Here is a 14,625-nt window from a genome sequence, read left to right as displayed (position 1 = left end):
AGGGTCAAGTGTCTTACCACATGCAAGCTCAATAGTGTCACCACATGACTTTTCCTCTTCCCACACTATCTCCACATCACCATCACCCTCCTTTTCCTCAACATTCTCATATTCTTGCTTCCACCCTTCCCTAATATTGGCCATTTCTTGCTTTAATTCTTCTATCCTTGCCAACATCTTGTTCTTCATGTCTTCCATGTTTTCCTCCTCATATGGTTGCATCATGTACTCCTCATTCTCATAGTGGTTGCACTCTTGATCAATTTCGTCCCTATGGTGCTTGTACCTACATTCACATGGGAAGTTAGTCTTACATTTCTTGCAATATGGGTACTTTTGGCATTGATACCTATAGTGAGGCCCTTTACAAACATAACAAATCACTTGTCGATTCATATCTTCAAACATGTGTTCCTCAATGGTCTTGAAGCGGTCATTTGGGTCTCTTGGCTTGGGTTTCAACCAATGGTCATACATGTGCTCGATAATAGATTTCTTTTTGGGTAGAGGTGTGTTTTGAGTGTAAGATTGTGGAGAGTAGGATTGGGATGGGTAAGAGTCGTAGGATTGAGAATTAGAGAATCCTCTTTGTTGAGGGTAGTCATCATCCTCGTCATAGTGGGTAGATTGGTAAGATTTTGAATCATAGCTTTGAGGTAGTGGTGGGGCTCTTCTTGAGTAGTGGTAATCACCATATTCTCTATCATCATATTGAGTTCTTGATATTTGCCTTGGTGGTGGATCATCATACACATCATATGCCTTATCATCATATTGAGGTATTGATGGTTGCCTTCTTGGTTGGTATTCTTCTTGTGAAGATCCATATGTCCTTGAGTAAGGTTGTTCATAGTCCTCATAATCTCTATAACCATAGGGGTTAGAAACTTGAGCATTATAGCCTCCCCTTGGTTGCCTATATCCACCTTGATCTTCATAGTAATCCTCTTGTTGATATCTTGCTTGAGAATACATTATAGAGGATCAACCTATCAACACAAAGACAAGAGAGTGTTTTGCAACTAGAAGTAGTTGACAGTGAGGGTAGTAGCAATTGAAATGACAAAAAGATTAAAACATAAACAAAGTAAATTGCAAAAATTGAAAGTAAAAAAAGGGGGGTTAGACTCTCTAACTTGAACACTTGCTCATGTTAATCCAAAGGCACTTACTACTCAAAAACCGATGCCATCCCCGGCAACGGCGCCATTTGAAGGGTGTAGTTTTCGCGGTGGATGGAAAGTAATAGGTGGTAAAACGGGAAGAAGTTCCCGAGTATCGTTCTCAAAGGATGGCAAGGAGGGAATTCAAGCGGTAAGGGGATTAAGCACAAGAGTGTTTAGTGTTTGAAAGCTAACCCAAACATAGGTAAGAAAGGTGCATGAAACATAAGGAAAATAAGGAACAAACAAAGGAAACAATTAAGTGGAAAGGAGGATTTGGATATTGCAACTCATATAGGTATCCTTGATTTCCTAAGATACTAGGCTAGCAACACTTAGATAATGAAAATGAGGCAAGACAACTATGCCAACGCCACTCTCGTGGTCATTGGCCTATCATCTAGTCCATAGTCCCATTCTCATGGCAACTAGGCTAGGTGAGGCAAATTATCGAACACATGGTGTGCTATTTGCCTTCCAATCCCCCTTTTCTCAAAGGTGGGAAGGAAACGTGCTAGGCTAGGCTAAGGAGTATCCCTACTCTCGTAGGTGAGACTCCTTCTCCAAACACCTCTCATATAGGTTGATCATTCCCACACAAGAGTCAAAGAAGATCACCATTCACACAATCAAACTCATAATCAAAGCAATTGCAAAACCTAATTGATCAATTCAAAGCTCAAGAACATCCATAAAACATTGCTCAATCCAAATCCACAAAGATCTATCTAATCATACTTGAAATTGAAATAGCAAAAGGCAAAAGTAATGACAAGAAATTAAAAGGAAGACTTAGCTAGGCATTAAACCTTGAACTTGAAATTGAATGTAGATCTCAATCTTGCAACAATGGAATTCTTCTCTAATTCTAATCTAAACTAAGAATTGCAATGTGGAGTGAATTGGGAATGTGGAGTGAATTGGGGGAGATCTCTCTAGGCTAATCCTAGAGAGAGAAATATTCTAAACTGATCTAAAATGAAAATGTGATGGATCCCCTGAAAAAATGGCTCAATTCCCCTTTTAAATCTCGCCCAACCGCCAATTTTCCGCGCTGGACGCACGGGTGGACGCACGCTGGACGCGCGTCCACTGGGGCGTCCACTGCGTTTCTGCTGCGTTTCTGCTGCACAGACTTCAACTTCAGAGAGCTGCTTGGTGGACGCGTGCTGGACGCGCGCGTCCACAGCAGACTGCTGTTCTGCTGTGCGAGAATCAGAGAGCGAAAAGTTGGACGCAAGGGTGGACGCATGGTGGACGCGCATTGGACGCGCGTCCACTGGGGCGTCCACTGGGCGTCCATGGTGTATTTCGCACTCCAACTTCGACTCGTGAATCATTCTTCAAAATCTAGCCATTTTCTGCCTTTTTGCCCATCTTTTTACCTACAAAATGATTAACCAAGTGTAGAACGGGGTCCAATGGCAATATGAAGCATTCTAACGCAATAAAGGGACAAATCAAACACAAAAACTACGAATTGTGCACTAGACGATCCGATAACAACCTTATAAAGATGGCATCTTTTGCACTTATCAATATAGAACCTTGGTATTGTTCTATTACCAAGAAGAAAAAATAGGATTTTGAATGATTAATAATTTCCTTTTTAATGTTATCTTAACATATTTGTTGACGAATGACAAAAAAGCGATCATGCCACAATAATGTTATAACCAACATTTGGATGTTATGAAATAGAGAGACTAAAAGTGAAATAAAACGAGGGAGAGACTAAAAGTGAAATAAAACATGTTCCCAAAAAAAAAGTGAAATAAAACATATAAATTTAGAAGGAAAAAAAAACGATAACACTTAGAACTGAATAAAATAAAATGTCATTATATTTAAAGTCATTTAAATGATTTTTTTCGAAGGACTAAAAATTGTCATGCAACATAATACTAGGATCATATGTGTATGCATGTTTAATTTTGAAAATAAAGAAAAGTAGACTTATATATACCTGTAAATCTAAAATCAAAAATCAAATTAACTCTAAAATCTATACTATATATAAAAAAATTATCCTCCTCTAGAACTTTCCCGCCCAACGTAGGGGTATTTTAGTAATATAGTAACTATAATAATAATAATATTAATAATATTAAATATTAAGAATATTAATTATTATTATTATAGAATAATATTAATTATAATTGATTATAATAGGTTATTAGTAATTATGGTAATTATTATGTGGTTTTGATTGTTACAATTTTTTATAATGTCAATCATATTATATATATATATATATATATATATATATATATATATATATATATATAGTATTATCCTATTATGCCTATATGTAATTATGAAATTGGCAGTTACATACTTTCATATGGAAATAATTATTATATAAATAAATATATATCTTACAATACTACACATTTCTTTCCCTAATTTCATTCTAATCCCATTATATCCTCTTCATTAGTAATCATTATGCACTCCTTTCCATAACATAATCTTAATCCGAGTATATATTCTCCCATCTTCTTCCATTGTTGCAAAAAAATTCTTCATCTTTCCCCATAATTTTTTCCCTTTTCTCGCCAAAAGGAAGAAAAGAACTAGCAAACAAGGATGATCAACTATAAGTGTTTCGAGTGTGCGCAGTGAATTTTGATTTCTAGAGTAAGTATTCATGTTCACCAAAATACTTTTTTCTCCAAAAGTAATCATTTTCGTAAGTGTTTATGTGCACCATCTTTCTAAAATCCTTCAAAAATAATTTCTATATTATTTATGAATAATTGTTATTTGACTCATGACTTTATCAAATATTTGTATGTGTTTAGAGCAATCTTCATCTTCTCCATCTACGGATGCTCCTTTAATTTGGGAAAAACAAATGAAGACTATTGCGGGAAGGATCTCTCCATGGTATACAGATTGCAGTCTCTACAAATGTATATTAAATCTTTTTTTAGTTAATGAATATAAACAAATCTTTCAAAATATCAATATTTGCAATAATTAAAATATTTTAATTATTATACAAATTAAGGAATTAATTATAATTAAGCTAATAATGAAATTAAGGAATTAAGTACTATAACGAAATAATTCTAATTAAGTTAATAATGGAAAATAAGAAATTAAGTAATTATATAGTATTTAAATAGTAGTAAAATTATCTTTATAATTAAAAAAATTAGTTAATGAATATAAGCAAATTTTTCAAAATATTAATATTTGCAATAAATAAAATATTTTCAAAATAATCATTATAATGATAATTAATACTATATAAAACATTTAATAAAGAGTATTTAAATGGTAATAAAAGTGCCTTATAATCAAAAAATCATATACAATGGAAACGTAACTATGTTTAGAATCTTTGAAGGGTGTAGTTTTCGCGGTGGATGGAAAGTAATAGGTGGTAAAACGGGAAGAAGTTCCCGAGTATCGTTCTCAAAGGATGGCAAGGAGGGAATTCAAGCGGTAAGGGGATTAAACACAAGAGTGTTTAGTGTTTGAAAGCTAACCCAAACATAGGTAAGAAAGGTGCATGAAACATAAGGAAAATAAGGAACACACAAAGGAAACAATTAAGTGGAAAGGAGGATTTGGATATTGCAACTCATATAGGTATCCTTGATTTCCTAAGATACTAGGCTAGCAACACTTAGATAATGAAAATGAGGCAAGACAACTATGCCAACGCCACTCTCGTGGTCATTGGCCTATCATCTAGTCCATAGTCCCATTCTCATGGCAACTAGGCTAGGTGAGGCAAATTATCGAACACATGGTGTGCTATTTGCCTTCCAATCCCCCTTTTCTCAAAGGTGGGAAGGAAACGTACTAGGCTAGGCTAAGGAGTATCCCTACTCTCGTAGGTGAGACTCCTTCTCCAAACACCTCTCATATAGGTTGATCATTCCCACACAAGAGTCAAAGAAGATCACCATTCACACAATCAAACTCATAATCAAAGCAATTGCAAAACCTAATTAATCAATTCAAAGCTCAAGAACATCCATACAACATTGCTCAATCCAAATCCACAAAGATCTATCTAATCATACTTGAAATTGAAATAGCAAAAGCAAAAGTAATGACAAGAAATTAAAAGAAAGACTTAGCTTGAAATTAAACCTTGAACTTGAAATTGAATGTAGATCTCAATCTTGCAACAATGGAATTCTTCTCTAATTCTAATCTAAACTAAGAATTGCAATGTGGAGTGAATTGGGGGAGATCTCTCTAGGCTAATCCTAGAGAGAGAAATATTCTAAAGATATCTAAAATTGGAGTGTGATGGATCCCCTGAAAAATGGCTCAATTCCCCTTTTAAATCTCGCCCAACCGCCAATTTTCCGCGCTGGACGCACGGGTGGACGCACGCTGGACGCGCGTCCACTGGGGCGTCCACTGCGTTTCTGCTGCATAGACTCCAACTTCAGAGAGCTGCTTGGTGGACGAGTGCTGGACGCGCGCGTCCACTGCGCGTCCACAGCAGACTGTTGTTCTGCTATGCGAGAATCAGAGAGCGAAAAGTTGGACGCAAGGGTGGACGCATGGTGGACGCGCGTTGGACGCGCGTCCACTTGGGCGTCCACTGGGCGTCCACTGGGCGTCCATGGTGTATTTCGCACTCCAACTTCGACTCGTGAATCCTTCTTCAAAATCTAGCCATTTTCTGCCTTTTTGCCCATCTTTTTACCTACAAAATGATTAACCAAGTGTGGAACGGGGTCCAATGGCAATATGAAGCATTCTAACGCATTAAAGGGACAAATCAAACACAAAAGCTACGAATTGTGCACTAGACGATCCGATAACAACCTTATAAAGATGGCATCTTTTGCACTTATCAAACTTTCCACACTTTAAACCTTGCTTGTCCTCAAGCAAGCTATCATTGAATCAAGCACACATAAGTGAAAAAGATGCCACAACTTTGATATTCAAGCAAGCTAAGACACAAGAATGATGCACACATTTGAAATCAATACATTCCTTAAGCTATCATGAAAATGTGTTCTTAAACAATCCTTCGATTCTCAATAACGACTATCCCAAGAACAAAAATCCTTTGGTAAAAATAAAGCATTTAGATTACTTCCAATTGTCATACGAGTCAAGCATGCAATCCAATAAAGGGTTCACCAACCATTTAAAGCGGGCCACTAGTCGAGCCAACTAGTGGGACCGATGTGCACAAACCAAACCTATTAGACCACCCTTATAACCTCAAGCCCCCTAGATTCTAGCGTGATAAACAAAAAGGCTTTAAGGTTATCTNTGAACAACTTAAAGTAAAGCATCACCTTCACAACCCCACACTACACCTTCGGGAGAGCAAAACAAAGAAAATTAGGTTCAATTCCGGGCTTAGTAAGCATTATATTACTAGGTTTGATAGGTGCACACTCCCACTTCGTTGCCTCCTTGACTATGGTCCGGGTTAAATGAGAGGTGAATATCACACAATCAAGCAACAATTCGTCAAATTTACACAAAAGTATAAGAATTTTCTGCCACGGGATAGTCCTAATTGAGAAACAAGGGTTCATTCAAAACACACATTTTCCCAAAATAGATTAAACAATGTATTCATTTCAAACATATCCAACATTCTAAGTCAAGCAATACTTTTGCAAATCAAAGTCTTCAAGCACAAAGGTGCTTCTCTTTCCACCCTTTAAAACGAACATCGTCCTCGATGTTCACACTAAACACAAGGTGGACAAGTCAAAGGTCTCAACATAACTATGCCCCTTTCCACACTTTAAAAGGCAAGCATATAGGCAATGAAAATAGGTAAGGGAGATAAAGAGACTCCCCTTAGCTCACTTTAAGTGCATTGCCTTTAATCATGCTGGGAAAGGCATAACCTCTTAGCGTTGAGCCATATATAAATTGCCCTACATCATCAACAAACACATTGCAATACTATAAACCATATTAGAGAATTCAATTTCCATCAATGCAAAACTTATTGAAAGCAAAAGTAAACAACAAAAACAAAATGCATAAAAATGTAAGATAACCTCGGGTTGCCTCCCGAGAAGCGCTCCGTTTAACGTCCGTAGCCCGACGCAACTTTCAAACCTTCATTCCAACACACTTGGACGGGGACAAGTCCTTTTGCCCCATCCACTCTTTCCTCACGATATGCCCTCAAGTGTCGGGCATTGATAAACTCCTTTAATTCTATTAATAGCATACTCTCTTCCAAAGGTTTGCAACTATCCATGTCCATGAGTATGCTATTATCTTCCAACTTTCCTCTTTTTTCATTTTCCTTCTTTTCACCAAACTCCTTTTCATCATTTCTCACTTTATCCTCAACTTCCTCCCTAACACTCTCATTTCTTGTCTTTTCCTTTTCCTCTTCTATGATTTTGCCAAGAACTTCCTCAAACAACACCTTCTCATTTTCAAAATTTTCTTCTTCATTTTCCTTTTCTATAGTCATACTCTCTTCACTCCGATCTTTACCAATCAAATCATGAATATATAAAGCATCATTAAGGCAATTATCATGGAAGTTCACCAATTCAATATCAATTAGATCACACAAGCTAACCTCGATATTCATATCATCATCACCACAAAGCATCTCATGCAAATCATTAGCAAGCTCATTTGACAAAGATTCATCACCAAAAGTAAAAGACTCAAGAACATCATTCTCATTTTCAACCCCTTCTACCATTATTTCTCGTTTCTCATTCTCCCTCTCTTCATCACTATTCAACAAAACATCCCTTTCACTTCCATCCATTTCCTCCTCAACTTCTCCAAGAAATTCATGAACATACATAGCATCATCAATACAATCATCAAAGAATTTCAAGAACTCAACATCATTCAATTCACACACATTCGCATCATCATGCACATCATCATCACCACATACCATCTCATGCAATTTATCATCATTCTCATTAATCAAAGCATTATCATCAAATGTGAAAGATTCAAGGTCATCATTATCTTTTAAAGAAACGGAAGAATTGTTTTCACAAGGATTGGAAGAGTTGCTATCATAAGAATTAGAGAAATTATCCACACATGACTCTATTGAATTATTCTCCATAGAATTGAAAGAATTATTTTCACAAGTATCAACACAATTTTCATCATCATCATCGGAGGAGTCAAATGAATCACTATCACTAAAGTCATAAGGGTTAAGAAAATTGACCTCATTATCAACATCTTCAATTATGCAATTATTTTCACTAGGCATATCTACCACTTTTTCAACTCCATTATCAACACAATCAATGTTAGCATTATCAAAATGAATAGGCACATGAATATTATCACAATCATTATTCTCATCACACATGTCGGCCCAAGATTTAGAAATTTTATCACCAAGAGTAGTGCTAACACTAATAGGGTCAAGTGTCTTACCATATGCAAGCTCAATGTTTTCTTCTTTGTCTTTAACATCTTCTTTAGGCTCTTCTTCCTCTATGACATCTCCTTGTGATCTCTCGGCCAATGCCTTGGAGTTTTGAGCTACTTGTGTTTCCAAGTTCCTTATTGAAGCATGACTCTCTTGTCTAAAATTGGAGACATCTTTCCTTATAGTGGAGAATTCTTGCCTAAAGTCTTGTTTCCACTCTTGACTTATGTTGGCCATTTCTTGCCTAAGCTCACCAAACATCCTTACCATTTTGTCCTCAAAACTTTCCGTAGGAGCCTCATCCATTGGTGGTGGCTTTCTTGGTTGATATTGTGCTCTATAATCCTCATCATCTTCATAACGATAGGGGTTAGAAAGTTGACCATTATATTCTTCTTGTGAAGATCCATATGCCCTTGAGTAGGGTTGTTCATAGTCCTCATAATCTCTATAACCATAGGGGTTAGAAACTTGAGCATTATAGCCTCCCCTTGGTTGCATATGTCCTCCTTGGTCATCATAGTAATCCTCTTGTTGATATCTTGCTTGAGAATACATTATAGAGGATCAACCTATCAACACAAAGACAAGAGAGTTTTTTGCAACTAGAAGTAGTTGCAAGTGAGAGTAGTAGCAAATGAAATGACAAAAAGATGGAAACGTAAACAAAGTAAATTGCAAAAAAAAAAATAGAAAGTAAAAAGGGGGGGTTAGACTCTCTAACTTGAACACTTGCTCATGTTAATCCAAAGGCACTTACTACTCAAAAACCGATGCCATCCCCGGCAACGGCGCCATTTGAAGGGTGTAGTTTTCGCGGTGGATGGAAAGTAATAGGTGGTAAAACGGGAAGAAGTTCCCGAGTATCGTTCTCAAAGGATGGCAAGGAGGGAATTCAAGCGGTAAGGGGATTAAACACAAGAGTGTTTAGTGTTTGAAAGCTAACCCAAACATAGGTAAGAAAGGTGCATGAAACATAAGGAAAATAAGGAACACACAAAGGAAACAATTAAGTGGAAAGGAGGATTTGGATATTGCAACTCATATAGGTATCCTTGATTTCCTAAGATACTAGGCTAGCAACACTTAGATAATGAAAATGAGGCAAGACAACTATGCCAACGCCACTCTCGTGGTCATTGGCCTATCATCTAGTCCATAGTCCCATTCTCATGGCAACTAGGCTAGGTGAGGCAAATTATCGAACACATGTTGTGCTATTTGCCTTCCAATCCCCCTTTTCTCAAAGGTGGGAAGGAAACGTGCTAGGCTAGGCTAAGGAGTATCCCTACTCTCGTAGGTGAAACTCCTTCTCCAAACACCTCTCATATAGGTTGATCATTCCCACACAAGAGTCAAAGAAGATCACCATTCACACAATCAAACTCATAATCAAAGCAATTGCAAAACCTAATTAATCAATTCAAAGCTCAAGAACATCCATACAACATTGCTCAATCCAAATCCACAAAGATCTATCTAATCATACTTGAAATTGAAATAGCAAAAGCAAAAGTAATGACAAGAAATTAAAAGAAAGACTTAGCTTGAAATTAAACCTTGAACTTGAAATTGAATGTAGATCTCAATCTTGCAACAATGGAATTCTTCTCTAATTCTAATCTAAACTAAGAATTGCAATGTGGAGTGAATTGGGGGAGATCTCTCTAGGCTAATCCTAGAGAGAGAAATATTCTAAACTGATCTAAAATGAAAATGTGATGGATCCCCTGCAAAATGGCTCAATTCCCCTTTTAAATCCCGCCCAACCGCCAATTTTCCGCGCTGGACGCACGGGTGGACGCACGCTGGACGCGCGTCCACTGGGGCGTCCACTGCGTTTCTGCTGCGTTTCTGCTGCATAGACTCCAACTTCAGAGAGCTGCTTGGTGGACGCGTGCTGGACGCGCGCGTCCACTGCGCGTCCACAGCAGACTGTTGTTCTGCTATGCGAGAATCAGAGAGCGAAAAGTTGGACGCAAGGGTGGACGCATGGTGGACGCGCGTTGGACGCGCGTCCACTTGGGCGTCCATGGTGTATTTCGCACTCCAACTTCGACTCGTGAATCCTTCTTCAAAATCTAGCCATTTTCTGCCTTTTTGCCCATCTTTTTACCTACAAAATGATTAACCAAGTGTGGAACGGGGTCCAATGGCAATATGAAGCATTCTAACGCAATAAAGGGACAAATCAAACGCAAAAGCTACGAATTGTGCACTAGACGATCCGATAACAACCTTATAAAGATGGCATCTTTTGCACTTATCAATCTTTATTCCTTATTCCTGATTTACTTTCTAATGATTAACCTTTAGAGCAATCTTTATCTTCTCCATCTATGAATGCTCCTGTAATTCGAGAAACAAATGAAGACTATTGTGGGAAGGATCTCTCCTTGGTATACAGATTGCAGTGTCTACAAACGTAAAAGATAATAATTCCCTAGATGACTCTTTGTATGTAAGAGACAATAATTCAATATTCATAAGGAATGCTAAATGTCAATATGTACGTAGATCAATTTATGCCTTTGTTCTGATCAATTTCATCACAACATGCATTTTACCTAACTGTACTACAGCATATATATATATACTTGATGGCTGGCTACTAATCTATATCTATAATTTATAATCTATAATATTATTAAAAACAAAATCCTCATTTCGTTTATTCCCGCACAAACACTTCAGCCAAAACAATTTAAAAAGAAAAAAAAATATTTAGCAAACAATACAAAAGGAAAATAAAAAATGACCCATAATTCAATGATTAATATTAATAATGTTAGCAGTAAAAATGAAAAATGAAAAAAGAAACAAAATTAACTTACGAGAAAAAATAGAAAACAAAATGGAATTAACTTACCAAGAAATAGACTAATAATACTAAGGTTACTAATAAAAAGGAAAAATCCTAACAAAATTTCCATTTCATGCTTTCCCGTCCAACAACTTTTGTCCAAACAATAGAAAATGAAAAAAAAAAATGGTCCATAATTTATTGATTAATACTAATAATATTAGCAGTAAAAAAGGAAAAATAAAAAAGGAAACATATTTAACTTACCATGAAACGAAATAACAATAATATATATATATATACACACACACACACACTAAGCTATAATTAAAAATAGGAATAAGGTGCAAATAAGCCATTGAACTAGACATAAAAATGCAATTGAGCCACTGAACTAAAAAAAGTTGCAATTAAGCCATCGAACAACTTAAAATAATGCAATTGTACCAAATAACAAGTTAATTTGCCATGTCACCGGTTACCTTGCTTACGTGGCACTAATTTAAATTATTTTATTATAAAATTTAAAAAAAAATGACAGCTACGCAGGCTGCCTTCGACAGTAGAAGTCAGTCCTCGTTCAGAGACCAACGGTCTCCAGATCCATGGAGACAAAGAAGCATCTTCGTCTCCATGCATGGATCTAGAGATGAAGATGGAGACCGACGGTCTCCATATCAATGGAGACGAAGACTTCGTCCCTATGGATATGGAGATGAAGATCAATGGAGACTGATGCTTCAGCTTGTGGATTATCTGGCTTTGAATTTAGTGTCGATCCCAACTTGGATCCTGAACTTTCCCTGGCACTTCGAGTTTGAACAAGACAAGAAGTAGCTGCATAGAGGGTTGCTGAAGAAATTGCAGAACAAGAGAAAGGATCGAGAAAAGCAGCCAACTATCCAAGACGTTGGCATGACAAAAAATATTGTTGTTGAAAGATCTGAACCTGAAAGCAAGGCTTCTGATCTAATGGTTGGGGTCCTTCAATAACTATATATATTATAAGAAAAACTGGACAAAAACCAAAAGGACTAGTTTCAATTTTCAGAAGTGAGTTTCATTAACACCCAACTACCCAAGCTTTCATGGATACATTTCAAGATGATGAAAATGCCTTGTTGGAGCAGGCACTAGCTATGTCTATGCATTCTACTTCTAACGATACCAGACGAGACATTAACATGCCAGAAGTAGCTTCAGATGAAGAATTGGCAATTGGTGAGTAATTTTAGTGGAGATGGATCCATGGATCTGGATATGGAGAACCGGTCGACGGAAGCCTGCGTGGTTTTTTTTTTTTTTTAATGTTTTTATAATAAAATAATTTAAATTAGTGCCACGTAAGCAAGGTAACCGGTGACATGGGCAAATTAACCTGTTATTTGGTACAATTGCATTATTTTAAGTTGTTCGATGGCTTAATTGCAACTTTTTTTGGTTCAGTGGCCTAATTGCATTTTCGTGTCTAGTTCAATGGCTTATTTGTACCTTATTCCTTAAAAATAAAATCCTATTTACTTGATTTCCCGCCCAAACAATAATAAATAGTAAAGGTAAATTAAAAATAGAACGGAAATATTTCACAATAATATTTACATCATCAATTAAAAATGGAACGGAAATTAGATAAATTAGAAAAGGAGATGAATATTAATAATTGATTGAAAATTAAAAATAGAAAAGAGAATGACAATTATATCATGAAAAAGGAAATGAATATTAATAATTGACTGGAAATAAAAAAAATATCCATAATTAATTAAAATAGAAAAGGAAATGGTCAAATCATTGTATTATAATTTTTCACAATAATATTACACAGTAGAATAAATCAAATCACAATTAAATCGTAAATCTTTCACAATTTTAAACAATAGAACGAAAATTAAAAATGAAACGGAAATATTTCAATAGTAATAATATTCTACATCATCAATAGTAAAAGTAAATTAAAAATGGAAAGGAAATATTTCAATAATAATAGTCTACATCATCAATAGTAAAGGCATATTTTAAATTTTAAACAGTAGTAAAGGTAAATTAAAAATAGAATAAAAATATTTCAATAATAATATTCTACATCATTAATTAAAAATAGAACGGAAATTAGGTAAAAATATCAGTGCATCTATTATTCTAATTGACTAATTGACTGAAAAAAATAATCGACTGAAAATGAATCTGATATTACTTATTAACTGAATATATAAAAGAAAATGAATATTAATAATTTTCTACAAATAAAAAATATCAATAATTGACTAAAATGAAAAAGGAAATTGTCAGATCATTGCATTTTAATTAAAAAAAGGAACGGAAATATTTCAATAACAATATTCTACACCATCAATAGTAAAAACATATTTTAAACAATATTAAAGGTAAATTAAAAAAGGAACGGAAATATTTCAATAATAATATTCTACAACATCAATTAAAAATGGAACGGAAATTAGGTAAAAATATTACTGCATCTAATATTTTAATTGATTGAAAAAAAAGAATAATTGGCTGAAAATGAATCTGATATTACTAATATGCGGAATATATAAAAAGATCACTAATTGACTAATATTCTACCATTATATATTTTCTATTGTTCTCTGCAATTTCTCATCTTTCTCTTTATTGCTTAGTAATGGAGTCAAATTACGTCACTGCTTTCGACCTATCCATTAGGACAAGGAAAAGCTCTATAAGGCTCTGGTTGATGCGTTGTTATTTGTCCAAGGAATATCAACGTGTTGCCATCAACCAACAAACACTGACATGCTTATTCCATGACTCCAAGGTATATATTGCATTTATACACTTTTTTTACAGCATTGAATTTTTGTGATATTGGATTAATACTATAATTTAAACTCATACTATAATTTAGACTCATACTCATACTATATCGGTTGAATGTTTTAATTCAGAATACTGAATGTTGTATGTTAGACAATCATACTTCAATATACATCACAAAATTTAATCACATAATGGATTTGTTATCCACAAAATATAATCACAAAATGAATTTGTTACTCATAGAATATAAAATTTATATTATTTATTTATTAATATTGGGATTAATACTATATTTTAGACTTATACTATAATTTAGGCTCATACTCATAGTATATTGGTTAAATAGTTTATTTTAGAATACTGAATTTTTGCTTTATGTTGTATGTTGTATATTAGCCAATCAAACTTCAATACACATCACATAATATAATCACATAATGAATTTGTTATCCACATAATATAATCACATAATGAATTATTACTAT

General features: G+C 35.0%; 1 protein-coding gene across 1 annotated transcript; it reads right to left on the bottom strand.

Annotated features, from left to right (window-relative positions):
- Positions 1 to 271: 271 nt before the first annotated feature.
- LOC116020459 lies at positions 272 to 8,847 on the bottom strand. The gene is made up of 4 exons (XM_031260933.1): positions 8,477 to 8,847; positions 7,547 to 8,167; positions 385 to 832; positions 272 to 286 (listed from the first exon to the last, which is right to left on the bottom strand). The coding sequence occupies exons 1-4, from the start codon at positions 8,845 to 8,847 to the stop codon at positions 272 to 274; spliced, it is 1,455 nt and encodes a 484-aa protein (XP_031116793.1).
- Between the last annotated feature and the right edge of the window lie 5,778 nt (positions 8,848 to 14,625).

This window comes from Ipomoea triloba, chromosome 5 (assembly GCF_003576645.1).
Source record: "Ipomoea triloba cultivar NCNSP0323 chromosome 5, ASM357664v1".
Lineage (NCBI taxonomy): Eukaryota > Viridiplantae > Streptophyta > Magnoliopsida > Solanales > Convolvulaceae > Ipomoea > Ipomoea triloba.
Note: the sequence above shows the minus strand (reverse complement) of the source record. Positions and strands in the feature narration are given on the sequence as shown.

Coding starts and splice junctions, on each gene's coding strand:
- LOC116020459 (XM_031260933.1), bottom strand. CDS start 8,847: ATGGATGAGGCTCCTACGGAAAGTTTTGAGGACAAAATGGTAAGGATG. Junction 8,168..8,476: donor TCTAAATCTTGGGCCGACAT/GTGTGATGAGAA, acceptor TTCTTATGATAG/CAACTCTTCCAATCCTTGTG. Junction 833..7,546: donor TTTGAAAATGAGAAGGTGTT/GTTTGAGGAAGT, acceptor ACCTTACTCAAG/GACATATGGATCTTCACAAG.